The 25,094-nt window shown below is 49.3% G+C and overlaps 12 protein-coding genes across 12 annotated transcripts; 5 read left to right on the top strand and 7 right to left on the bottom strand.

Annotated features, from left to right (window-relative positions):
- Positions 1-639: 639 nt before the first annotated feature.
- N7446_013220 (uncharacterized protein) lies at positions 640-2,611 on the top strand (the record flags this gene model as incomplete). The annotated part of the gene is made up of 7 exons (XM_058521961.1): positions 640-758; positions 821-954; positions 1,001-1,124; positions 1,172-1,378; positions 1,449-1,808; positions 1,867-2,234; positions 2,301-2,611. 7 exons carry the CDS (start codon positions 640-642, stop codon positions 2,609-2,611), a joined length of 1,623 nt encoding a protein of 540 aa, XP_058365438.1.
- Positions 2,612-3,095: 484 nt separating this feature from the next.
- Positions 3,096-4,026, bottom strand: N7446_013219 (alpha/beta hydrolase; the record flags this gene model as incomplete). Its single annotated transcript, XM_058521960.1, has 3 exons — positions 3,096-3,452; positions 3,525-3,907; positions 3,969-4,026. 3 exons carry the CDS (start codon positions 4,024-4,026, stop codon positions 3,096-3,098), a joined length of 798 nt encoding a protein of 265 aa, XP_058365437.1.
- Positions 4,027-4,976: 950 nt separating this feature from the next.
- Positions 4,977-7,160, bottom strand: N7446_013218 (putative RNA binding protein Ligatin/Tma64). The gene is made up of 3 exons (XM_058521959.1): positions 7,068-7,160; positions 6,158-6,971; positions 4,977-6,107 (listed from the first exon to the last, which is right to left on the bottom strand). The coding sequence occupies exons 1-3, from the start codon at positions 7,086-7,088 to the stop codon at positions 5,020-5,022; spliced, it is 1,923 nt and encodes a 640-aa protein (XP_058365436.1). The 5' UTR covers positions 7,089-7,160; the 3' UTR covers positions 4,977-5,019.
- Positions 7,161-8,030: 870 nt separating this feature from the next.
- On the top strand, positions 8,031-8,540 carry N7446_013217 (Dabb family protein; the record flags this gene model as incomplete). The annotated part of the gene is made up of 4 exons (XM_058521958.1): positions 8,031-8,049; positions 8,124-8,210; positions 8,278-8,413; positions 8,480-8,540. 4 exons carry the CDS (start codon positions 8,031-8,033, stop codon positions 8,538-8,540), a joined length of 303 nt encoding a protein of 100 aa, XP_058365435.1.
- Positions 8,541-8,856: 316 nt separating this feature from the next.
- On the bottom strand, positions 8,857-10,144 carry N7446_013216 (tRNA maturation protein LHP1; the record flags this gene model as incomplete). Its single annotated transcript, XM_058521957.1, has 4 exons — positions 8,857-8,950; positions 9,007-9,350; positions 9,386-9,769; positions 9,827-10,144. The coding sequence occupies 4 exons, from the start codon at positions 10,142-10,144 to the stop codon at positions 8,857-8,859; spliced, it is 1,140 nt and encodes a 379-aa protein (XP_058365434.1).
- A 1,066-nt stretch (positions 10,145-11,210) lies between these two features.
- On the top strand, positions 11,211-13,196 carry chsD (chitin synthase D; the record flags this gene model as incomplete). The annotated part of the gene is made up of 1 exon (XM_058521956.1): positions 11,211-13,196. The coding sequence occupies one exon, from the start codon at positions 11,211-11,213 to the stop codon at positions 13,194-13,196; it is 1,986 nt and encodes a 661-aa protein (XP_058365433.1).
- Positions 13,197-13,826: 630 nt separating this feature from the next.
- hsp88 (Hsp70 chaperone Hsp88) lies at positions 13,827-16,250 on the top strand (the record flags this gene model as incomplete). The annotated part of the gene is made up of 5 exons (XM_058521955.1): positions 13,827-13,901; positions 14,015-14,046; positions 14,113-15,553; positions 15,605-15,910; positions 15,963-16,250. 5 exons carry the CDS (start codon positions 13,827-13,829, stop codon positions 16,248-16,250), a joined length of 2,142 nt encoding a protein of 713 aa, XP_058365432.1.
- Positions 16,251-17,077: 827 nt separating this feature from the next.
- Positions 17,078-18,121, top strand: N7446_013213 (putative zinc metalloproteinase; the record flags this gene model as incomplete). The annotated part of the gene is made up of 1 exon (XM_058521954.1): positions 17,078-18,121. The coding sequence occupies one exon, from the start codon at positions 17,078-17,080 to the stop codon at positions 18,119-18,121; it is 1,044 nt and encodes a 347-aa protein (XP_058365431.1).
- A 2-nt stretch (positions 18,122-18,123) lies between these two features.
- Positions 18,124-19,716, bottom strand: kat1 (putative 3-ketoacyl-CoA ketothiolase (Kat1); the record flags this gene model as incomplete). The annotated part of the gene is made up of 5 exons (XM_058521953.1): positions 18,124-18,173; positions 18,447-18,713; positions 18,766-19,342; positions 19,413-19,593; positions 19,646-19,716. The coding sequence occupies 5 exons, from the start codon at positions 19,714-19,716 to the stop codon at positions 18,124-18,126; spliced, it is 1,146 nt and encodes a 381-aa protein (XP_058365430.1).
- Positions 19,717-20,275: 559 nt separating this feature from the next.
- On the bottom strand, positions 20,276-20,482 carry N7446_013211 (uncharacterized protein; the record flags this gene model as incomplete). The annotated part of the gene is made up of 1 exon (XM_058521952.1): positions 20,276-20,482. The coding sequence occupies one exon, from the start codon at positions 20,480-20,482 to the stop codon at positions 20,276-20,278; it is 207 nt and encodes a 68-aa protein (XP_058365429.1).
- A 24-nt stretch (positions 20,483-20,506) lies between these two features.
- On the bottom strand, positions 20,507-21,127 carry N7446_013210 (uncharacterized protein; the record flags this gene model as incomplete). Its single annotated transcript, XM_058521951.1, has 1 exon — positions 20,507-21,127. The coding sequence occupies one exon, from the start codon at positions 21,125-21,127 to the stop codon at positions 20,507-20,509; it is 621 nt and encodes a 206-aa protein (XP_058365428.1).
- Positions 21,128-21,474: 347 nt separating this feature from the next.
- On the bottom strand, positions 21,475-24,342 carry N7446_013209 (beta-glucosidase; the record flags this gene model as incomplete). Its single annotated transcript, XM_058521950.1, has 10 exons — positions 21,475-22,846; positions 22,899-23,031; positions 23,091-23,121; positions 23,174-23,255; positions 23,306-23,353; positions 23,422-23,674; positions 23,736-23,821; positions 23,871-24,037; positions 24,091-24,173; positions 24,240-24,342. 10 exons carry the CDS (start codon positions 24,340-24,342, stop codon positions 21,475-21,477), a joined length of 2,358 nt encoding a protein of 785 aa, XP_058365427.1.
- Between the last annotated feature and the right edge of the window lie 752 nt (positions 24,343-25,094).

Raw genomic sequence — 25,094 nt, 5'->3', positions numbered from 1 at the left:
CCTATTATGGAGTTCCTTGCGTTCATGCAAAATCTCGGGGTTTGGTCGTCGTTACACCAAGCCGACCCAATGAGAACACTAAAATCACCCTTGATATAAGGTTGCGGAATATAACTAATCTTAGTCCTTGATATCATGAAGAGTCCTGACTAGGTCCGAAAGCAATGGCTTAAATGAGTTTATTCCTACTTAATATCGGTTTTGTAGGGCAATTGCCATATTTCAACTTGAGTCTTCAAAGACTGTATTTTCTTGATTTGTCACCTGGGTGATTTGATATCTCTAGCCCTTCATGCACGGATACGTAGCAGATACCGTGACTGGAATGTCGGTAGTTTCGCCTTGTAACACATAAAATCAAGTCTCGTCGCTAGCCCCTTCTTATCAGTGTAATTGGTATTCATCGGGCGCCATCCCGGGCTTCCCTTCCCCAGCCCAGGGCTAGATACCTGGAATGCCGGATGCGGTTGCACAAGATGTGCTTAGCCTTTTGTGGAAGTTTATCTTCAAACAGAACTATGGCGTAATGTTCTTGTTGAGAATTCAAGTCCAACAATTTTAATGATAGGTGTATAAATATTTTCGTCTTCCGGTATATTCCTTGGTAATATACTACTTACTGAAAGATCGCATATCAGAATGGAAAAGGAAACTAACGACGACCATAGCGCTACCCGGGATCGGCGCCTATTTGAGGATGAATCTGATATTCAAATCGATTATCCTACAGGTTGGAGGCTGTGGGTAATTACAATAGGGTACATAATGTTTCACTCCTTTTGCTATGGATTCATCACTGATCAAAACTTTTGCAATCTAGTCTTCTCATTGGCCTCTATCTGGTCAACCTCGAAGTGACAATTGTGAGCACCTCGCTTGTCAGTATCACAAATGATCTCGACGGCTTCAAGAAAACAAGTTGGGTTGTTACGGGCTTCTTAACAACATACACAGGTGGGTACCGACGTCAACTACCATGTTTGAGATTCTAATGACCTAGCTTTCATGCCAATATGGACCAAAATAAGCAATATTATTGGACGCAAAAGAACATTCGTTGCTGCACTTGTTGTCTTTTTGGCATTTTCTCTCGGATGCGGAGTGTCTCAAAAAATGAATCACTTGTAAGTGAGTCTCACATCGTGAAGGCATCAACCTGATATGCTATTAGGATCATATTTCGGTCACTACAAGGTGCAGGCGGAGCAGGAATCTACTCCCTTGCAATTCTATGTATGTATGAGCTGGTTCCGAAACCGAAGGTTCCATTCTATGGCGCATTGCTAGCAGTTACTATCGCGCTCGCGTCCTTGACTGGCCCCATTTTCGGTGGTCTTGTTGCAGAGAACTCGGCATGGAGGTGGGCCTTTTATCTGAAGTGAGTTATATAGAAGGATCCGTCTTTAATTTGTTCAAGGAGGAAAGCTAACTCAAAGTTTACGAAACAGCCTCCCACCAGGAGGATTGGCAGTCCTTATGTTAATCGTTGCAATGCCTTCGGACTTTGGAACCATAAACCCACAGCCATTATCCGCCCTAATACCAAGCTATTCCCTCTTCCAAAGCCTCGATGCGCTAGGCTCCTTCCTGCTACTGGGTGCGTCTCTTCTGCTGGTAACGGTATTAAACGAAACAAATATTGAGTTCGATTGGTCTTCGGGAACTGCCATTGCCTTGATAGTTCTTTCTGGGGTTATGTGGGTTGCATTCTTTGCATGGGAGTGGTTTATACCTGATTACCTACTGGGTCTGAAACCGATATTTCCGAAGCGGTTCTTCCACAATAAAGCATGGATGGGAATGTTGGCGTAAGTCAAGTTAAAGACATCTCTTTATGAATGTTGGCTGACACTTGGTCCGCTACAGCACCAACTTCCTTTGCGGCTGCCCTTGGAATGTAGTCATCGTCTACCTGGCCCAAAGATTCCAGCTCATCACCAGGCTCGAGCCCCTTGATGCTGGTGTTCACATCATACCATATGCCGCAGTTGCAACAGTGGCTACTATGGTAACATGTCTAGCGAGCCGCAAACTCCGTATACCTGTGGTTTACTTCTCGCTGATTGGATCTATGCTACACACCATTGGCATGGCGCTTTTAACAACACTCCCAGAGAACTCATCTTACCCTGCAAAGGGATATGGATTTGAAGCCATCGCTGGTGCCGGTGTGGGAATTACAATCGGTATTTTGACATTGGCTGTGCCATTTATTGTCGAAGCCAGAGACTTAGGTGCGAGCCAATTCTTTTCTTATTAACCGATGAGGCTTATTACTCTGCTAACTTTATATCTCATAGCTACGGCTACGGGAGCTCTCAACCAAGCTCGATTCCTAGGTGGAGCGATTGGATTAGCCATTGCGTCAAACATCCTCTATGGGAAACTTAAAAGTGATTTGCCCGATAATTTGCCCTCCGATCAGGTTAATCAAGTCATCGAAAGAGCTGGTGTTTTAGATACCCTGCCAGAGAAGGTTCAAAAGGCAGCAGGAACCGTCTTTGCTCAGAGCTACACGGTACAGTTTCAGGCTATGATTGCCTTTGCTGCCTTGCAAGTTCCAGCATCCTTGTTGATCTTTAAGCGTGGGCGGCAATACGTTGCCACATAGTCAAGCCAACACCCTGTTGTAAAAGATGGTGCCCCGTTCGATGTATTTTGATCATAGACACTCAGGCTACGGTGTTCATATTACAAAGAGCGTTGCTTTTCTTATTCCGGGATTTTGTTATTAATAAATTAGTCTACCTTTTATCTACTCTTGTAATCTGCAGCCTTGTTGGATGACATTGGTTTCCGATGTGATACATGGATGTGTCTGTCTAGGTGAAATGTTTGAGACCGACAAAATCACTCCAGCTTTTAGTAGGCAAGATTAGAGATCTATCTGATGTTCATGGTCTCACTACACAATTGAGTTTGATACACACATAACTCATCCCGCGAGACGGTCGATTTGTTGGCTCATACATTTACAATAAGCCATTTATAATAGTTTGCTTTTCATTACCACGCTAGGAGTCTTGGCTGAGACAACAAAAAAAATGTAGATCAAGCTTGACGATAAAACAAACACGATATACAGAGCACGAATCCTAAAGTACCTTCGAATCCTCCCAATCCTCACAGTCTTCCCAAGCCTCCTCCTGATCACTTTCAAGTTGCCATTTAGTATCCCCTTTAAGGGCCAACACCTCCTCGGAAAATCTACCTAAGGCTCCCAGAAATTCCTCAGAGCGAGGTACATAGTGTGCCCCCCAAAAGTAGTGCGTGAACGAATTCTTGCAACATTCTTGGAGTCTTGAAGATTGGTATTGCTGAATCATCGTGTCCAGTTTACCTATGACATGGAGAAAAGGCGTGGTAATCTCGCTGTATATTGGGTCATAGAATGGATTGGCAAGTGTAAATCCGGAAAAGGACACCGCAAACTTGAAGGGAGGATGGCTGGTCTATTTCAAATTAAATCAATCGTCATTATCACAGGCGTCGAGACACGAATCCTCTTGTCCGACTGCACTTACGTTAAACTCGATGTTGCAAAGCGACTTCCTCTTCTCCAAAAGCGAAGTAATGATAGCAGCAACGGTCGCGCCTGTCGAAAATCCCATGACGCCAATGAAAGGGCCATACTTGTCCATGTACTGGAAGATACTTTGAATAGACTTCTCAAGGCCCTGGATACGATCTTCGTCAATATTACCGTATCCCCATGCCCACATGAAGTTGCTTTCTTCTCGGGATTGATCTGGGTTTGCAGGCAGCTTCCCTGAAGGATAATGGAACTCGACGACATCAACGGGGACTTGGGTTGGATTCTGCTGTAGAGCGTTGAGCACAATTTGTTTTGCCTTCGGTTGCAGGAATCGAGTCTTGCATCGGAAGAAATGGCCAGATTGGCCATGACCTAGATGGTTTATATGTTAGACATGACTTTAAAGACAAGTTATAGATAGGGTGCAACGCACCGTGTAGCATCAAGACTTTGGCGCATGATGGAGTTGATTTATATGCTTTGGTCGACATGATGGATAGGTTGGTACTAGAAATGTGTAGTAATAGATATGAGAATGGTTTTCTCTTAGGAATTGGATATCTCAGTTCCAAGGTTGTTACAGAGAGTCACGTCCAAATATATGTCTACTCCCCATAATTCGCACTTAATCTTTCTCATGACTGCCGTACACTTACCTTGGTAGTAGGTACCAACCAATCTTCGGTGAAACATACATGTAGACAGTCCACACCCAATGACGTTGAAATGATAGGACTGACATCAATGCAGGGTATGCACCAGCCCTGCAATAGGAGCTGAGAATCCAATCAATGTATCTGTGTCGATTTACTGATTTCATCATAGAAAGATCCATTATGAAAAACAAGTATGTGCAGCAGGCTAGAAATGGTATCGACTCTATGAGATGATCATCGATTGGCATGTATTTACATTCAGACATGCTATTTGCCATGGGGTTTGCTTACATCCATGGATATCTCGATTTGATAAACAAATCAGAAAGAATCTCGATCTCAGTAGCCATGACATCTGTCTAGTGACTATTTCGAAAAGTCAAGGTAGAAAAGATTCTGTCTCAGTTGTGCAAATCGGTGGATGGTTTATGAAAGCTGGCATTGGCTTTACGTTGAGGTTCTGTCATACTTTTGCCTCTGTTACGAGTCATGAACGATAATCAGTTGCACAACTCCCGAGCAGAACTTGGAGGGGAAGTTCTTCCGATCTCGCAGGGCTCATGGCTTCTTTGGTGTGGTTGTACAATGCATTCATGGAAGATAGATCAACAACCCCTTCCTCGTCATCAACATACCTTCCTAACTTAGTGACGGGCATGGTGGTATTTTTGTCTTTCGTGATGTACGCGGTGTGGATATAAACTTACCAGGAACTTATGAGCTGGCTATTCTTGGTGTATGCAGAGCATGACCCCACTTACGTAGTTGGATTTTCATTTGTATAATAATCTCGTCTGTTCAAGGGTTATGTTTTCATACTCGAACAAATCAGTTCTTCTTTTTCTTGGTCTTGTCAACCACTTCTATCCACTGAGTCTTCAGTCCACGGCGTCCAAGGGCTGTTTCGATCGCCTTTCGCTGATCGCCTTGGACCAGGACTTCCATAACACCCTTGGGTGCTCCTGTAGCCTGCGCCACGCTAGTGCTGCCAGCACACTTCTTCTGAAGTTCCTGTGATAGAAGACTAGGGATCACACCAAAGATTTCCAAGTTCATAACCTTCGTGACAGTCTTCGAGCCTGTACGCTTCTCGAGGGTGACAGTGACCTTCGGAGCAGTGCCTGCTTTTGGTTTGACATCTGCAATAGTTTGGCTATTTTTCAGAATGAGGTAATGCGGCTGGAGAAGGGTTCTGTCTTCAGCGATACGCTTCAAAAGACCGTCGCGGGTGACCTTCCCACGTGCAAGCGTCCCTTTGTCTTCAGTGGAAGACGAGGTGAAGATCGTGTTGGCGAGGAAAGGATTGACGGTGATGATACGTCGGTTTTCCCGAGAGATGATTGGAGGATCTTGCGATTGCAAGTATTGATCCAAGTGGGTAGAGATATCGGAGTATTTGTAGAAGTTGGTTGGGTTGCTGGCGGAAAGCGCGGGGAAGATGGTTGGGATCAACTTTCCTGATGGCCGATAGAGATTTTGTACACTGATCGTCTGTCCCACTGATGGATCACCGCCATCGGTAGCTGCGGGCTTCTTCCCCTCTGATGCGGAAGGCTTGCTGTTATCGAGAGAATTCTTTGAGGGTAGTCTGTATGGAACGAAACGCTCAACACGGTGATCACCAAAGTCGACATCAAGGATCACTGTTTCCTGGCCGTTGCGGTCCTTGGATTTGACAAGCTGCGTTTTGTCCAGATGCTTGATGAACTTTTTGACATTTTTCCAGCTTGTCTTTTTGATGTTGTAAAACTGGGCCTGCTGAGCAGTATAGATTGGTAGGTAAGGAGTGGTGAGGTTAGCTATTAAAGCTGAGGGTGATATTGGCAGTGACAGGCCATGGTTGTTGGCCGAGGGATTGTCCTGTTTCAGCTTGTAGAGAGCATAAACAAAGGCATTGACGAAAGCATCATCAATTTCTGTTCTTTGTCAGCGTTAAGTCCACAGTTATCATCCAGCGTAGACTCACCCTTTGTCGTTGGCTCCGGCTCTTCGGGGCTAGCCTCCTCTGCTAAAAAAGGTTCATCCCTTGGAGACTCCTCAATCTTTTCTGTGCCTCCAGTTTCCTCAACTGTCAACGCTTCAACCCCATCCTCGAGCTCTTCAGTCTTATCCTCATCCCAGCCCTCCAGGTATTCCGGAGCTGCACGGCCCGGTCGTGATGAAGAGCTCCAAGCCCAAAGCTCATCCCCCTCCCAATGCAATCCACGAACCGCCGAGCCCTTTGTACCTTGCACCTCCCCCAGCGCCGAGATATCGATTTCACAGATTCCCACAAAAAGAGGCACAGTGTGCTTATCCACGCTCGCGACCGCAACAACAGCACCCTTGACCGCCCTTGCGGGGAATGGCGGTTCGTTTGCAAGACCAGGCGTCATAAGGTCAGCCCCGCCATGTAGCTTTCCCATCACGAATCCTGGAGTGTAGAGCAAAGGGACCAGATTCGGGTTATGCCATAGCGTGTAGACGGTGGGGTAGAGTCGCTTGTCGGCTCCCGGGCCATGCTCCAGCTTGAACCATAGCACTCGCTCTTCGCCGTCGGGATGCGCGCCGACATACACGACGCCTGTGAGCTCTCGAAGATCAGGACCGGCGGTTGTTGTGAAACGGGCGGTGAGCGAATTATCGGGGAGAAGCGCATTCCTGATCGATGTCAGGTTTGGGGAGGTGGTAGAGGCTGGATCTTCGGCGGAAGTTGAGGGGATGGAGATTTGATATTCCTTGATGATCTGATCCGCAATTTTCCTCCGGTCAGATGACCGTAGAGGCGCTAAGTTTTTGATCTATGCCATGTCAGTATGCTCCTGTTTGTATCGCGCTGAGGGTGCGGTTTCAGCAAGCTCCAATGGAGGGGCAGTGCGGGGAGAGGTGTTATTCACTGTAGGCTTCTTTTTGAACATGGTTGGCAGGGCGAGGCAATTATCTTGGACTGAGGTAGGTAGGAATAAGATGAAAGCAGTGCCAGCTGCACAGAGGAGCGAGCGAAGGGAAACCTTGAAGAAGTTGAAGTGACGAATAATCGGGCCCACACCAAAACCCCGAGCTCCGTTATGATTCGAAGCTCTAAGCTGCACCGGTCTTTTCTCTTCTTGTGGGCTGCTATTTTTCATGCTACTTTTCATGTAGTTAAATCCACCGTGTATAATCAAACTAAGCCCTTATATATTGTTATCATTCCATCCTGTGAAACATAGCCCTAACGCCAGTCGAACCACAATCTCGAACTCAATCTGTAAAATGACCGTCAGATCTCTCTCAATGAATAAATTTTCAGTTTTGAGGTCTTCTTAGGACTTCTTTTAAATCGATACGACAGCTATTGTCATGCTCTTACTCATTACTAGAGAATAGCTGAAGAAGAGATGAAAAAATGAAATGCAAAGTCAAGTGGGCATCAAATAATGTATAGATACTACTAAGAACCCAACCTGCGTTCGATTCAACTCAAGCTTGTAAATCAGTCGCCACTCGTGCCCTCTAGCAGCTGAAGGTCAACGCCCGCCACATTCCAACGTACATTGATAGTTAGGAACATCTCACGTAGACTCTTTACACCCTCAGCCAAATCAGACTCCTCTCTAGCACACCGGTAGTGAGTTTCATAGACACGGTAGGCAAGATACACCATCCGATCTAACCTAACATTTAGTGCCTGTGCGGAGCATGAGAGTCAAAGCCTACCGCTTGATCCCCGCAAGAGTGAGCACTTTCTAAATCGGAAGTGCATCAACCCCGAGGCGGACATATATACTTCGGGCCATCGGACATCCGCCGATGACCCCCACACCATCATCATAGATGTAAGACCTGGCCAAAACAACCATCCTCATCAATCAATCAAAATGCCTGTCTATCATGTTGGTAAGTACCAGATAACTTATATACCTACAAGCCACCTAGAGAGGAACTAGCAACACTAACCAATACACGTCAAGTCCTCTTCCGCCTCAAGCCCGGCGTTACCCCCGCACAAATTGGAGCCTGGCGAGAGATATGCCAGGGAATGGTTGGGAAAATCCCAGGTTAGCAGGATATCCCAGAAGCGAGCTGTTGAAGCTGGTACATGTATTGATGAATATCACTCAATAGGTTTGCTGTCTATTCAGAGTGGTCCCCCATTGCCGATTAGCCTTCCCCGCGCTAAGGGCTTCGACATGGGGATTGTTGCTGTTTTGGAGACGCCGGAGCATGTTACTACTTATGCTGTGCATCCTGCTCATTTGGAGTATGTTGCCTGAAACGTTGACGTTATTTTCGTCTGTGGTGTAGTTGCTGTGCTGACACTGTGTAGGGTTCACAAAATGCGCGAGGAGCTTTGTGATGACACCCTAGCCTATGACCTCGAGTTCTAGGTTGCATTTTGACCAGGATGTATGTGTCCATTGCAAGATGAGATGCAATGCTACAGATTAATGGGAATGGAAAGTCGTCGAGCAGTGTCATCACAGATCTCGTTTGTACATTTCAGATATTGACCTCAGTTTATTGTGATTGCCTGGGTCTTGCCAACGCGTGGATGCTCATAAAAATAAAACACATAACGCCGTATCAAAGTTCACCTCTAAGAAAAACCTGTCAAATGCGGCCGGCCGGATTTCCTATCCGCAATACTTTTATGTCCCGCCAACTGATACCAGAGAAACAATAATGGGAAGGCAAGGAGATTCTTTACTCCTTGGCATCGACCTTCTTGGCGGGCTGGTCGTTGCCGCCCTCGTCCTCGCGGGAACGCTTCTGGGTGCTCTGCACCACGGGGACACCACTGCAATTAGTTAGTATAAAATCTCTCACAGCGAGCATCAGATCAGGTTAACTTACCGAGAATCCTTCTGGGCCTCACGAGGAGCCTGGAAGCCGTTCTTCTGGTCCTCGGAGCGGCGATCACGCCAGTCGCGCTCCTTGCGGTCACCGCCATCGCGACCGCCACGGCCACGGCCACGACCGCCGCGACCACGTCCACCACGGCCACCACGAGAGTTGTTGTTGTTGTTGCGGCCCTGGCTGGGGTAGACATTGCCAGCCTTGATTTGCTCGACCTTCTCGTCGCAGTAGTCCTTCTTGCTCTTGTAGGTGAGCTCCTTGCCCTTGTACTGGGGCTTCTCCTCGAGAGCGAGGAAGGCCTTCTGCTTGTCCTCGTCGGCGAATTCAACGAAGACGGAACCCTTGAAGGTACGGTCGTTGCTCAGGCGGCGGAGACGGATGGCGTTGACGGGGCCGTAGGGGGCAAGAGAGCCTCGATATCAAGCTGAGTGGTGGGCTCCTCCTCTCCGAAACCGAAGCCCTTGACGTAGATGCTGCGGGCCATGGTGGCATCCTCATACACCTTGACGGCGCTAGAGTCGTGCTCGTTAACCGACTCGGGGAGAGGAACCTTGCGCTTGACGGCAGTGTCGTTGTCGGTCAGCTCGACAGTCTCGGCGGTCTTGAGAGCCTCAACGATAGCGCTGAAAGGTTGGAAGCGGCGCATGCGCTTGAAGGAGTGCAGGAGCTCAAGTGGGACAGAGTTGTTGGCGCTGCCGCCGACCTTGGAGAGCAGGAACTTGTCCATGGGGAGGTTGGAGTCGGAGAAGTAGAACTCAACCTATAGTTTGCGTGTTAGTAAGGTTCAAATGAGACAAAAAGACTGGTTTGATCGCACCTGCTTGCGGATCTGCACCGGGTCGTCGGTTTCCTCCTGGGTGGAGGGATCGAACTTGGCGTTGTTGCGGGCACCACCACGACCGAAGCGGCCACCGCGCTGGAAGTTACGGGTCTCGCGCTCAGGCTTAGCAGAAGCCTTCTCCTCCGACTGCTCCGACTTCTCACCGAGCTTGGCAGCTTCAGCGACAATGCGAGCCTCGTCGGCGTCCTCAGTGGGCTTTTCGGAAGCGGCGCCCTCCTTCAGCTCAGCAAGCACATTCTGGACGTCCTTCTCTGCCTCAACGTTGGCAATGGGGGTCTTCTGTTCCTCAGCCATTGCGAATTTTGGATGCGACTGTTGTGTTTGAAGTGATAGGTAGGAAGCAAGTGAGTAGCCGAGGTGACTCAAGCGCAAGGATGAGTCAGATGGGGAAGGTAGGGATATGCGCGTGATAAGTCGTAGTATATTATCAATGCGCCGAATATCCTAACCAGAACAGAATGGGAGAATGGGATGAATCGAGTACAATCGGCGGGGAGAATCTGGAATTTTTTTTAGGAGCTTTAATGCGGCCTGAGGCATAAGGCTAGGCCGGATAGGGTTTAGTGGATTCTGTCCCATTTAGGCAATCCGACATGTCCGCACATCTATACGATGTACAATATAGTCGTGTTGAGGAACGAGATGAGTTGAGGGTTGAAGGAGTTAAGAGAGAAGAAACTAACATCATGTAGAGATATCTCACCATGGACAGCTGCCCGTTCTCACCGCGCAAGAGTCGAGTCCATCGCGCCTGCCTACATAGACATGCAGTCACGTTCTCGTTTTCATTCCAACTTTCTTTGTCTTCTCTCACACACATCAGAGTACACCAGCATATTCATCAATATTCTTCCTGATCATCCATCCGTTCTGCGAGTCAGACATGGTCGCAGAACCAGTGACCGCATACCAAACCTCTGTTCTCATCGTGCATTTTATCCGGGGTTACGGAGCAATTGACACATTGCCATTCTCTGATAGTAGCTAGAAATGGTTCCAGCGCAGAGAGACTCGTCGAACAAGGAGGGTTGGCCGGCGCAAGATGTATGTTCATCTTCTGAGGCCATGAGACCTTCCTGACAATCCTCGAACAGATCATATACCTCTGCATTGTCGGGCCACTCATGCTGGCAGCAGTTTTCGAATGGATTCTCTGGCTGTGCGCCTTTTTATATTGCCTGGTGAAGGTTTATCGCAAGGCGGACCATTGGAGCATCAAGGTGCTTGCTGTCGTGATGATCTTTTTGTTCTCGGCGACGCGGTAAGCTTCCAGAAGATGAAGAGATGGGATACACATTGCATAACTTTGGAGACAAACAGACTAACCAAAGAGTCTCATAGGTTTTCCTTTCTTCCTGTCATGATTGTTACCCTCCCGCTGCCACCGCAAGTCACCGTGTGGTTGCCCCATGAAATGGTCCATGGTTTTCAAATATTCGCATTTTGGGCCTTTTCAATCCTGCTTGTTGGGCCATGGCTTTTCTGTGTTTATGGCCTGGCTACTAATTCACTGGGGAGAGCGAAGAAGATCAAACGTGTTCTTGATGATCGGACTGCCCCCAAGACCGTGGTTGTGATGCCTGTGTACAAGGAGGAGCCTGCAGTCTTAATCAAAGCAATCGACTCGGTGGTTGATTGCGATTACCCCGCCAATTGCATCCATGTCTTCCTTTCCTATGATGGTGGTACTGTGGACGAGCCATATCTTCGAGTGCTTCACCATCTAGGGATCCCGATCTCCCTGGAAAGCTATCCACAGAGCATCGACGTTATTTACAAAGGCGCCCGAATCACCGTCTCGCGTTTTAAGCATGGCGGGAAGAGACATTGCCAAAAGCACACCTTCAAGCTGATTGACAAAGTGTATGCAGAGTATTTGAAACGGCATGATAACCTTTTCTTGCTCTTCATAGATTCCGACTGTATCCTCGATCGGGTCTGCTTGCAAAACTTCATGTATGACATGGAGCTCAAGCCTGGGAGCAAGCACAACATGCTGGCCATGACGGGGATCATCACCTCAACAACGAACAAGAACAACCTACTTACAGTTCTTCAGGACATGGAATACATCCATGGTCAGCTCTTTGAGCGCTCTGTCGAGTCTGCCTGCGGTGCTGTGACCTGCCTTCCCGGCGCTCTCACAATTCTACGTTTCTCAGCCTTTCGAAAAATGGCCAAATACTACTTTTCAGACAAGGCGGAACAATGTGACGATCTCTTTGATTATGGGAAATGTCATCTTGGGGAAGACCGCTGGCTCACTCACCTCTTCATGATTGGTGCGAAGGAGCGATATCAGATTCAACTGTGCACGAGCGCCTTTTGCAAAACCGAGGCAGTTCAGAACTTTAGCAGTCTGTTGAAACAACGTCGACGATGGTTCCTGGGATTTATCACCAACGAGGTTTGTATGATCACGGATATCCGGCTGTGGGTGCGGTATCCCCTGCTGTGTCTCGTTCGCTTCATGCAGAACACGATCCGCACGACGGCACTGCTGTTTTTCATCATGATCATTGCACTTCTCACAACATCGAAAAAGGCAAATGATCTCCCTGTCGGCTTCATGGGGGTTTCTCTCGGGTTGAATTATCTGCTCATGCTGTACTTCGGCCTCCGACTCAAGCGCTACAAGGCCTGGCTGTACCCAATCATGTTCCTCGTAAATCCATTCTTCAACTGGATCTACATGGTGTACGGAATTTTCACAGCCGGTCAGCGAACATGGGGAGGACCACGGGCCGATGCTGCAACGGCGGACGACCATACCACACCGGCGGAAGCAGCTGAACGGGCGAGGCAACAAGGCGATGAGCTCAATGTGGATGTCGACACATTCCGAAGCAACCAAGTACGACGGACATCGGTCCCCATCCGACCATCAGAGAGAGTGGAAGGACGATTTGCACCGGCGGAGCAACTTCTAGATGGCTTCTATGTCAACACTGCCGGATCCGGGCCTGCGCTAGCGTTGATGGTCAATGCCATGGAAGATCCTGAGTGCCAGCTACCACCTCGCCTTCGCTATTCGACAGAATCAGTGCTCAGCGCATCGTCAGATTGTCGCTCCGGATTCGTGCAGATGCCACAAGACGTGGACAACCTCATGATGAGTGAGGAGGACCAGAAAAAACTCTATTATGCCCGCCAAGGTCAGGCATCAACGGGCACAATAAGTATCCATGACCTAGATGACCCTTGTGGTGCTGGAGATGACGGAGATGCTATTCAGTCTATGGCGTCCGGATCTGAACGGAAAGAGCTTGAGGTTCCGGCGCAAGTCTACCAGATGAACCGCCTCGAGAACATCGCTCCAGGTGAAGAAGTCTTCAACCACAAGTGAGGCGAAGATAGCCCGGACACCATGGCCCACCATATGATATTCTACCTGACGTCAGTTTTCTCTTTTTTTTTTTTTTTTTACTTCTCAGTTCCACACGTTTGCCTTGTTCTCTCATGTATTTCCAGCCACTATTCTTATGATAGGCATTGTGTTGGCCATTTCTTTCTTTAGTGGTGCATATTTACTCTCACATCAACATTCATCCCAGATATCAAACAATAGAGTAGACACATTCTCGTAGGGTTATGATGTAGCTGAGAGCGGTGACCAGATTTTCCCCATTCTGCTGGGAACCAGGGCGGTGAAGGTGGGTAGTCCAGCAGCCGCCAGAAGGTTCGATGTGAAAACACAAAGTGCTGATGGTAGTTATATGTAGTCTAGGTAGATCGCTGAATGTTGGAAGTTTTATTATTTTGAAAGATTTTGCCTTACTTTATACCCCTAAAATACCCCATACTTTTTTTTTTTGTTTTTCCCTTTTTGACAGACCGCTTGACAACTCGGCCATCGCCCCTCCAATAATAGTGGAGTGGCGTGCAAATTCTCCCCTCCGACTTCTCGCTTCTTCTCTCTCTTGAACCTCCATCCTTCCACCATCTCCCCTCACATCCCTCACTACTTTCTACCACAATGAGTGTCGTCGGTATAGATTTGGGTGCGCAGAGCACCAAGATTGGTGTTGCCCGTAACAAGGGCATTGACATTGTGCGTACTGCCCCACGTCCCCAATGCGGGTTCGCGATTTTCTGTCCAGATGAATCGAGACCCCATGTACAATACCTGAAAACCTGGCGCTAACCTGATTTTTGATGTTCTAGATTACCAATGAGGTTTCCAATCGTCAGACACCGTGAGTTCTACCCCGAAGTCCCCGCCCTGATACATTTGCAAATGGAGGACTAACTATTTATTCTAGCTCCCTCGTTGGCTTCACTGCCCGCAGCAGACACATCGGAGAGGCCGCCAAGGGTGGTGAGATCTCCAACCTGAAGAACACCGTCGGCTCTCTCAAGCGCCTGATCGGCCGCTCTTTCAACGACCCCGATGTCGCCATTGAGCAGGAATACAACACAGCACCTCTGGTCGACGTCGACGGCCAGGCCGGTGTCGAGGTTAACTACCTCGGCAAGAAGGAGAAGTTCACAGCCACTCAGTTGGTCGCCATGTTCCTCGGCAAGATCAAGGACATCACCTCCAAGGAGTTGCGCCTTCCCGTCTCCGACTGCACCATCAGCGTTCCCGCCTGGTTCACCGATGTGCAGCGCCGCGCCATGATTGACGCCGGTGACATTGCCGGTCTGAACGTCCTCCGTCTCATCAACGACACCACCGCCACCGCTCTCGGTTGGGGTATCACCAAGCTGGACCTCCCCGGCCCCGAGGAGAAGCCCCGCCGCGTGATGTTTATCGACATTGGTTACAGTGACTACACTTGCTCCATTGTTGAGTTCCGCAAGGGTGAGCTCAACGTCAAGTCCACCACCTACGACCGTCACTTCGGTGGTCGTAACTTCGACAAGGCCCTGACCGAGCACCTTGCCGATGAGTTCAAGGAGAAGTTCAAGGTCGACATCCGCACCCACCCCAAGGCCTGGGCCCGTACCCTCGTCGCCGCTGAGAAGCTCAAGAAGGTCCTGTCGGCTAACCCCCAGGCCCCCATCAACATCGAGTCCCTGATGGAGGACACCGATGTCCGCGCTATGATCAAACGTGATGAGCTTGAGTCCATGGTCAAGCCCCTCCTTGAGCGTCTGACTGTCCCCATTGACCAGGCGCTCGCCGAGGCCAAGCTCACCGCCGCTGACATCGACCAAATCGAGATGGTCGGTGGCTGCACTCGTGTCCCCGCCATCAAGGAGACCCTCACCAACTACTTCGGCAAGACCCTCTCCTTCACCCTGAACCAGGATGAGGCCATTGCTCGTGGCTGTGCCTTCAGCTGTGCTACCCTTTCCCCCGTTTTCCGTGTCCGTGACTTCTCCGTTCACGATATCGTTAACTACCCCATCGACTTCACCTGGGAGCAGTCCCCTGAGATCCCCGATGAGGACACCAGCCTTACCGTCTTCAGCCGTGGCAACGTCATGCCCTCTACTAAGATCCTCACCTTCTACCGCAAGCAGCCCTTCGACCTCGAGGCTCGTTACTCCCAGGCCGAGACCATGCCCGGCAAGGTTAACCCCTGGATCGGCCGTTTCTCCGTCAAGGGTGTCCAGGCTGATGCCAACAACGACTTCATGATCTGCAAGCTCAAGGCCCGCCTTAACTTGCACGGTATCCTGAATGTCGAGTCTGGATACTACGTTGAGGATATGGAGGTTGAGGAGCCCGTTGAGGAAGAAAAGAAGGAGGGTGATGTAAGTGTTATCTGATCCCACACACGTAGCAGCTATACTGACCATTTCCAGGCTATGGACACCGACGAGAAGGAGGAGCAGCCCAAGAAGACCCGCAAGGTCAAGAAGCAGGTCCGCAAGGGCGACCTCCCCATCACCTCCGCCACCGGCGGCTTCGACGAGTCCGTCAAGGCTGCCTGGACTGAGCGCGAGAACTCTATGTACATGGAAGACAAGCTCGTCGCCGAGACCGACGAGAAGAAGAACGAGCTCGAGGCCTCAATCTACGAACTCCGTGACAAGATCGACGGCGTTTACTCTGAATTCGCCAGTGACGAGGAGAAGGAGAAGCTCCGTGCCAAGCTCAGCGCCACCGAGGTGAGTTTACATATATCATTCTATCACAACTTATATACTGACCATTTTCCAGGACTGGCTCTATGAGGATGGTGACGACACCACCAAGTCCATCTACGTCGCCAAGATGGACGAAATCCGCTTTATCGCTGGCCCCATCATCCAGCGCTACAAGGAGAAGGTCGAGGCTGAGCGCGAGGTTATCCGTAAGGCCGAGGAGGCCGCCGCCTCCAAGCGCCGCGCCGAGCTTGCTGCCCAAAAGGCCACCGAGGACGCCGCCGCCCAGAACGAGGAGAACGCTCGGAAGTACGCTGAGGGTGACTCCGAGATGAAGGACGCTCCAGCCGAGGACAAGCAGTAAATCAGATGACATAATTGTTCACTGATTTTCTTACGTTTGGACCTGGTTATGGGAATGGAAATGGGAACCCGCGCCGGCGTGTCATACTTGGATCATGGCTTTTATTGCTTCCATTGGTTCTGAGGTGGGCGTTGGCGTGGTATGACGAAAAGAACTTTTCACAGATTTTTACGGACTAGACTCGATCAACTCAACGAACAACATGGTTGATCTTTTTTTGTTCTTAATGGCAAACGGTTATGTTGTAGATCGTTCCTTTTTTTTTCTTGGATGCTTATGAATAGATGAATATACTCAACGCCTTTGTCTTCAACAATTTGCTTTGCAAATTTATTGTATTCGGATCAAGAAGTAAGCGTAGTCTACAACACTGGTGGCATCTTCAGCGTCTTCGTGCCCTATTCGTTGGATCGATCACTTGGACACTGCACAGCCAGCAAGGCGACAGCAGTATGATATCTGAGCCTCGTGGCCAATGATGTGAGAATTATATCAAGTGATCCTTATTGGCTTATTTAAGTCTAATATCCTCGAGTCGAAGAAGTTGTATTATTAATCTGGCAACCCAATAATCCTCTGACCTGACTAAATGTGGTGACTCGAACTATGGCCCTTGAACTTTGACGGGACATCTGATATTTGTGGCCTGAGATCTGAGGCCACAGGAAATCTCACGTGGACCTTATCTCCGTGCTGACCAAGCTATCGCCGTGGAACCGTGTCGAATTCGCCTCAGCGCCTGCCTATTCGGGACGTATAAGCTTTACCCTGTCGCAAACTATTCGAGATCATCTCTGCCTTTTCAATATCCAGTTCGCGACATCAAGATGGAAGCCTCGATGGAGCTAACCGTTCACCACCACGGTACCCCGCATACCTTCGCCCTCCCATCATCAGCAACACTACAAGACCTATCCACCGAAATAGAGAGCACCCTCAACATCCCAACAGACAACCAAAAGCTCCTAATAGCCCCAAAACCAGGAATGCAAAAAGCGCCGTTCCCCCCAACACGGCTAGACAGCATCCTCCAAACAACATCCCCAAAATTCAAAATCACCCTGCTCGGCACACCAGCCCAAGCAATCGCCGACCTACACGAACAATCCGCCAGCGAAAAGCGCCGCCGAGAAGCGCGAGCAACGCACCTGGCAGCAGCAAGACGCAACAAACCGGCCACCACAACCCGCCCAAGCGGCGTGCACACCCTCTCCTCCTCAAGCAACAACTACACCTTCCACCGCCTCCTCCCACTCTCCTACCTACCCAACCCAGACCGCTCACTCGACTTCCTCAAACGCCTCCGCGACGATCCAGGCATTCGCACCGCAATGGCCAAACACAAATTCTCCGTCCCGCTCTTGACAGAGATGAACCCGGCAGAGCATACAACCAGCGAATCTCGGACGCTGGGTCTAAACCGGAATAAGGGCGAGGTTATTGAATTGCGGCTGCGGACGGATGCGTATGATGGATATCGCGATTATCGGACTATTCGGAAGACGCTTTGTCATGAGCTGGCGCATTGTGTGTTTGGGCCTCATGATCGCGATTTTTGGAATTTGACAGCGCAGATTGAGAAGGAGGTTGAGAGTGGGGATTGGAAGTCTGGTGGTCATAGTGTTTCTGGGCAGGAGTTTTATAATCCGCGTGATTGGGAGAGTGTGCAGGGTGCGGAGGGAGAGTTTGTTGATGAGTGTGGGTGGACGGGGGGTGAGTTTGTTCTTGGTGGGTTGAGGGAGGATGAGGCTGGGAGGAGGGCTGGGGCTGGGGCGTCTGGTGCTGAGTCCAGGAGGGAGATTATGGCTAGGGCTGCTGAGGAGAGGATGAAGAAGGAGGAGAGGACTGGGAAGCAGGATGATGCTATGTGATGTCACTTGTTTTTGGGATATTTACTCTTTTCATGATGATTTATGACCTTTTCTGCATTTACATATGAGACCATTGGATTGTTTAATACTCGTTGGTTAATATTCATTCTTTGTACATCGAATTTGTTTTGCCGCATATTTAACCCAATTTAAGACCTCCATATTCAAACCTGCTCGTTAACAAACAGACCAGCCATACCCTGTCCAGTACCAATACACATGCTCGTAACCAGAATCTTGCTCTTTGTCCGACGAGCCTCGCTCAGAATGGTAGCGATTTGACGTGCACCTGTGGCACCCAGTGGGTGGCCGAGGGCGATGGCACCGCCACGGGGGTTGACCTTGGCATGGTCAAGACCAAGGGTCTTGACACAGTAGACAGCCATAGAAGCGAAAGCCTCGTTGATCTCATAGATGTCAATGTCATTCTTGTCAAGCTGGAACTTGCTCAGCAGCTTGGGAATGGCGGCAGTTGGGCCGATACCCATAACGCGAGGCGGCACACCGGCGACGGTAGCACCGCAGAACTTGGCGAGGATAGGCTGGTTCAGCTCAATGGCCTTTGAGCGACGCATCAAGAGAACAGAGGCAGCTAGTCGAATAAGTTAGAAATTGAACGACTCTTTCACGAGGATAAAACATACCACCATCAGTAACCTGACTAGAGTTTCCACCCGTAGACTTATCACCAAACTGCGGGAACGCAGGACGAATCTTAGACAAGGACTCGAAAGTAGTCCCTGGACGAATACCATCATCCCGAGTAAGAGTAACCTCCTTAACTTCCCCAGTCTTAGGATCCTTCACCTTAACAGTGATGGGAGCAATCTCATCATCGAACCAGCCAGCCTTCTGCGCAGCCTCAGCACGACGGAACGACTCCGCTGCATACCGGTCCTGCTGCTCGCGCGGGATATCAAAGTCCTTGCCGACGTTCTCGGACGTCTGACCCATGGGTTGCATGCAGTCGGCGGCTTCCTGGTTACGCAGGACCTCCTCGCTGAATGGCTTCTCGAGGCGATCGCCGGCAGCGGACATCAACTCGGCGCCCATGGCGACTCCGATGTCGATGGCGCCGAGCTGGATCTGATTTGCGATGTCCTGGACGGCTTTCAAACCTGACGAGCAGAAGCGGTTTACTGAGGAGGCGCCGGCTGTGTGGGGGATTCCAGCTGCTAGGGCAGCGGCGCGGACCATGTAGGCGGCCTTGGCTTCGCTGACCTGGGTTGATTGTTAGATTGTTGAAATGTGATGCAGGGGTTCAGCATGGTGGGAGGTTGTTGGGACATACATTACCGAGGCAGACATCTTCGATCAGGGCAGGGTCGATCTGGGACTTGGCCAGGGTTTCCTTGAGGAGAGCGTAGATGATGAAATCAAGCTCTGTGTCCTTGAACCCGCCCTTGCGTGCCTTGGTGAGGGGTGTGCGGAGAGCAAGTGTGATAACGACATCGTCGGGATTCTTTTGGGTGCTTCGAAGGTATGTTAGGCCCATATATTCCTGCCGAGGTTATTTGAACTTACATAGCGTTGAGGCCGCTGGCGGAGCCGGGCTTAAGGTGGCTCAGGAGCGAGCTAAGACGGTCTGCGGCCATGGTGAATTATGAAAGAGAGACTAGAACGGTTTGCAACGTTAGTTGAATTTGTTGATTAATTCCCAGGACTTTTGTAGTGCTGATGTATGACAGTGAATGTTCCGATCTTTCAAGGTTATTGCGGGGAAGCTTCAACGCGAGCTTCACTTCCAGGACCGCAGGCCGAGACAAGAAGACCAAGGGATCTGCTCTGGGATGAGAGGAAGGGTGACTTACTGATTATGCAAGGATGTTAATGATGAAGTCAAGTTGAGTGGGCAGGAAGAGAAGAAGTATGAGAGAAGATCTCCGCATCGCTCTGTAGCCCGAGACTGCCGAGGCTCATTTTGCTGTTCGGCCGGTAAGTACCCACTACCTCTAGATTGGCCTATAGCACATACTAATGACAGGTACATTCTACATATCCGGGATTTAACGTCCTTTTGTTGACTTTCCAAAGTCACAATGCCTAGGCAAATTTCGGGTTGTGCTCTTAAAGAACAACATCCATGTTTCAGAGTAACGTAATCAATGCTAAACGAAGGACATTAACTACTATGATCCTATCCTACACCTATAACTACCACGGCACAGTCCCATTCTCATCAGAATACGTCCCAGTCTCCCCATCAACCGACAAAGTCGCCAACCGCACAATATTAACAGCAGATTCAGACGCAGGTCGTCCAATCCCGCGCGAGAAATGCGTAGCAGTCAGATTCGGAGCCGAGGCATTAACCTTCCACCCCTGTTCTTCAAAAAGTGCCGCATAATGCAGCGTCAGCATATTCAGACCGGCCTTGGTGCTGCGTTAGGTTGGGAATGAAGGGCTGCGAAGCTTCTCCCAGATCCCAGATGATTGTTCACTCCGCAGACCCATCGACCCCGTGTGAGAAGAAACGAAGACAATGCGAGGTGGCGAGGCTACGGCTTTCGCAAGAAGGGGTCTGAAAGCCTCGGTTGTTGCTGCTGCGCCGAAGACGTTGACTTCGTATGCATCGCGGAAGAGTTTCCGAAGCGGAGCAAGGTTGAATTTCTCAGTCCCTTTTGATTTTATTTCTTCTCGCAGCTTCGCAAAGTCTGGTGTTGCCCCGAGGTCGCTCTGTTCTTGCTTCTTTTGCTGCTGCAGGAGGACGTCGAGATCTGTGTTGATGCCCGCATTATTTACGAGCACATCGAGGTGTCCATGCTTTGTGGCGATATGCTCTGCTGCTAGCTCGATTGAAGCGTCGTCGCTTACATCAATAGTGACTGGTTCCACTGATGCGCCGGTGGAATCCAATTCTGCGGCGGCTTTAGCACCACCTCCTGCATCTCGAGAACCGAGAAAAATGTAATAATTGTTTTGTGACCAGAAGAGGAGCTTGGCAACTTCGTAACCAATGCCTCGGCTTGCACCTGTGATCAGGACGATGGTTGGTTGAGTACCCATGATTGTTGTCTAAGTTGAGCTTGATGAACGAGAGATATGACCCCAATGACCAATCAGCCTCTTGTACCACTTGAATACTTATAAAAAGCTTGCGTGTTCTCCCTAGAATGTCTGAACCGAAGGAATGCAGTCTCTCAAACATTGCGTCTTAAGTCCGATAGGGTTCAAAGGACAAGAGTGATGACACAAATTACCAACTTCACGCAGGCAACATTGTTTGATTAACAGGGCTGGATGAGTACGCCGGTGTTGGTAATCGAGAAAAAGATATCCCATAACCTTTACAAAAACTAGATACTGGGAAATGCTATATACTGCCACACTGTGTTTCCTCTCAATAATCGAGATTACAGATGCAATGTTCCTTGAAGCCTCAAGTCCTTCAAACTTGCGCCAACGTAGACCCCAACCTTACCACTCACCAACCGCCACTTCTGAGCTACAACATCCCACTCACTCAGATCCCGACGAGTCAAGGCCAATGTGACGGTATCTTTCTCGCCCGCATTCAGTGAGACTTTCTCAAAGCCGCGGAGCTGCTTGACCCCGGAAGGAGTGTCGATATAAAGCTGTGCAGCTTCCTTTCCAGCCACTGGGCCAGTGTTTTTCACTGTGAATTTGACCCGAGCAAGAACATCCCACAGATCAACCTGTCCACCCTGCTCAACGGCCCCAGAAGGATACCTGGCGGCATTGTTTGCCTTCTTGGTCTTGGTAACAGAAAGCGAGCCATATTCAAACGAAGTATACGATAGACCGAACCCAAACTCATATCTAGGTGTGATATTTCTGGATTCAAAGTCACGGTAGTCGATGAAGATACCCTCAGAAAAGTCGCTTTGAGGATAGTTGACATAGTCACCCTCTGGGAGACTGGGGTCAAGTAGCGCGCCGTAGTCACTGATATTCTTCGGAACAGAGTACGGCATCTTGCCAGAGAAGTTCTCATCACCGTAGAGCAATGCAACTGTTGCAGCACCGGAATCCTGGCCTGGTGTATGAGCATAGACAATAGCAGTGACATTAGGATGATCAGCGAAATTGTCAACGAGACGGACTCCCGCGTTGTGGATCACGACAATCGTGTTGTCACACTGGTCAGCGACAGAAAGGACCAAGTTGTCAGAATAATCATCATAAACACCAGGTCTGTCATATCCTTCAGATGCCCACGCATTGATGAAGACCAAGCAAGCATCCGAAGCGGGGACGCCTTCAGGTGCTGGACTTTCGACATCCCAAAACAGAGCCGAGTTATCTTTCATCGCTCGGTTTGTAAGGGCGTCAAGAGGACCAGAGACATAGGTGGGTGTTGCTGCACCAGAACCACCGCCCATGATGATCGTACCGTTGATCGCAATAGACTGAAGCTCAACTAAGTGTCCTTCGTTACGTCCAATTGCAGCCATAATTTGTTGGACATCAGTGCTTTGATAACCGAGTGCCCACGATCCTAGTCCACTGGTAGATGGGACTGATGTTTTATAGGTGGCGGCGGAGTACCCGAAGACGGACAGGACCTGGGGCTTTTTGAGGGGCAGAGCATGATTATTCTTCACAAGAACATGGCCTTCAACTGCACCTTGTAGGATAACAGGGCGAGCAGCTGGGTCTCTTGCGTCCACTCTCTTGTGTGGTGTAATGACAGAATAGGGCATACCAGCTCCAGGTTCGGAAATGCTGCTATCTTGACCCAGATAGTACCATGCAGCGAGAATACTGAGTGATGTCAGTTTCTATATACTTTTTTAATATAGGGTTCATAACATACCGAGTTGCCATATCATTCAATCGACTCTCCGGAACAGAGCCGTTGTTGATTGCAGTAGTCAGATTGTTGCCCCAGTATGTAGTGTCGGGCATGACCATATCAAGACCGGCCAAAGCGCTGGCAACTCCGCTGTCTGCATACAAAGTTAGTGAGATGAATGAGAAAATACCTGGGGCTGGAGTAACCACTTACGTTGCGCAGTCCAATCAGTAACCACAAATCCCTAAACGATCAGTTTTTCTACTACAACACTAAAAGATAATCAGAGTAGATACCTGGAAACCAAGCTCTGTCTTAAGAAGCCCATTGAGAGTCTTGCTGTTGGCACAGCCATATGAGTTGTTGATTCGGTTATAACTATAGGCGAATTGTTAGCCACGAACAATCATGAAGTAAATTCGTCTCACCTGCACATGATGTTCACGGAGCCTGCCTTGATGGCATCTTGGAAAGGCCTAATGATGAATAGATTAACATTAGCAAAAGTATCACTTGGACCGTCTGTTAGATATTTGCAACGTACCATAGGTATAATTCATGAATGGTCTTATCGTCCACATTCGACGAAACCGCCTCAATCTGAGGGGTGCTACCAGTAATAGGGTTCCGATTCGTCTCTTGCTCGTTCATAATGTAGTGCTTGAGACTGGTCATCACACCACGTTTGTTGAATGCTGTGACGGTGTCGGCAGCAAGGACACCGCTTAGATATGGGTCATTGCTGAACCCTTCCCAGTTTCGACCATTACGAGCGACGCGACCGAGAGGGCCAACAACTACGATCACGTTTGTCAGTAACGCAAATCACGAAGCTGTGTTATTCAGGACGATGCTTACCCGGGCCGAGGGCAATATTGATACCCTTCGCTTTAAACTCGCCGGCCATGAAGTGTGCTCGTTCGGTCGTGAGTTTCCGGTTCCAGCTACTGGAATTAGCGAGGAAACAGTCTGAGTGTGCCTGGTATATCGTACCTTGCGCCAACACTTAGTCCGGCCGGATATCCATTGACTAGATCAGTAGATCGAAGTCCATTTCCGGCATCCGAGAGACAAAGTCCGGGGAATCCAAGACGTGAGATAGCAGGAATGAAACCAGAGCACCCATTATCAGTTGTGGAAGCGCCGAAAGTAAGGTTTGACTTAATTTGTTAGTTCGTTTGATAATTACCCGCGGGGTGTGTAGTTAGGATACCTTCTCTTCAAGTGACAACTGGGCGACAAACGCTTTTGCCTTGGTGTATGACTCTGCCCAGTCTCCAGTCCCAGTCCCAGTAGCTAAGCAGAAAGATACATTAGCATATATGGCTAGTTATACCTCGAATAATATGGCAAGTGACGTACGTGACGGATACACAGGCGGACTTTGACCATAAAAGTGACTGTCGGACGTGATAACATCGGCCGTAACGCTTGCAATGCAAGCGCTGAAAGCAAGGAGCCTCATATTGAGGATATAATGTAATATAACCGGAGCCTAAAGAATTATTCTGCCCTAGACAGAAGGGAAAGCTTGCTTAATATATGATCCTCATCGTGGGATGCTCGGAGTACAGCCGATGCCTCAACTGCCGACACGACCTATGTATACTAGACACCAAGACGCTAATACAATAAATCAGCGCATCTTCATTTGTTTGTTCCCTGAACACCACCGTGACTTTATGTCTTGGCGTATGTATATGGATCTATAGCCAACTTCCCCGCCTTCCCCGCAAATATCCCTTGCAGGCGCAGGGTATAGTACATAGATACAACTTCCCGACGGCAGAGAGGAGCTAATGGATTTAGTCGAACCTAAATGTGCTTATAAACTCCATAGATTTAGTGCTCGTGCCCTCTGGATTCTTCGTGGCTGGTATTACCCCTCCACATCTTCAATCCCGCTAGGCTTAAGCTTTCCTAGCTGGTGACAAAGCTGCTTAAGGGCGTCCTGAAGGCCAATCGGGTACACCGTATCCGTTTAATGCTCGGTAGAACTTCGGTGGAAGTAGTGCCTGAGCGTCCGGCTGATGGAACTACCGCGGTCCGCTTATGTACACCGCAAACATTTGTGTACAGCCAAGAGAGTGAGAGCATACGTCTTGTTCAATGGATCCATCGGCTGTATTACCAATATTAGTCTCCCAGTGCTCCTAGTATAGCCTCGGCTAAAGTCGTGGGGGGAGGAGGTTGCATTGCATATTCTTGGCGACTGTC

The sequence above is a fragment of the Penicillium canescens genome, assembly GCF_028828765.1.
Source record: "Penicillium canescens strain IBT 15451 chromosome Unknown utg000011l_segment0_segment0, whole genome shotgun sequence".
Taxonomy (NCBI): Eukaryota; Fungi; Ascomycota; class Eurotiomycetes; order Eurotiales; family Aspergillaceae; genus Penicillium; species Penicillium canescens.
Note: the sequence above shows the minus strand (reverse complement) of the source record. Positions and strands in the feature narration are given on the sequence as shown.

Excerpts from the sequence above, each read along its gene's own strand:
- N7446_013218 (XM_058521959.1), bottom strand. The coding sequence starts at position 7,088 with ATGTTCAAAAAGAAGCCTACA. Across the intron at positions 6,972-7,067 it reads TGTTCAAAAAGAAGCCTACA|ATCAAAAACTTAGCGCCTCT; the intron begins GTGAATAACACC and ends GACATGGCATAG. Across the intron at positions 6,108-6,157 it reads GCCGGAGCCAACGACAAAGG|AAATTGATGATGCTTTCGTC; the intron begins GTGAGTCTACGC and ends GACAAAGAACAG.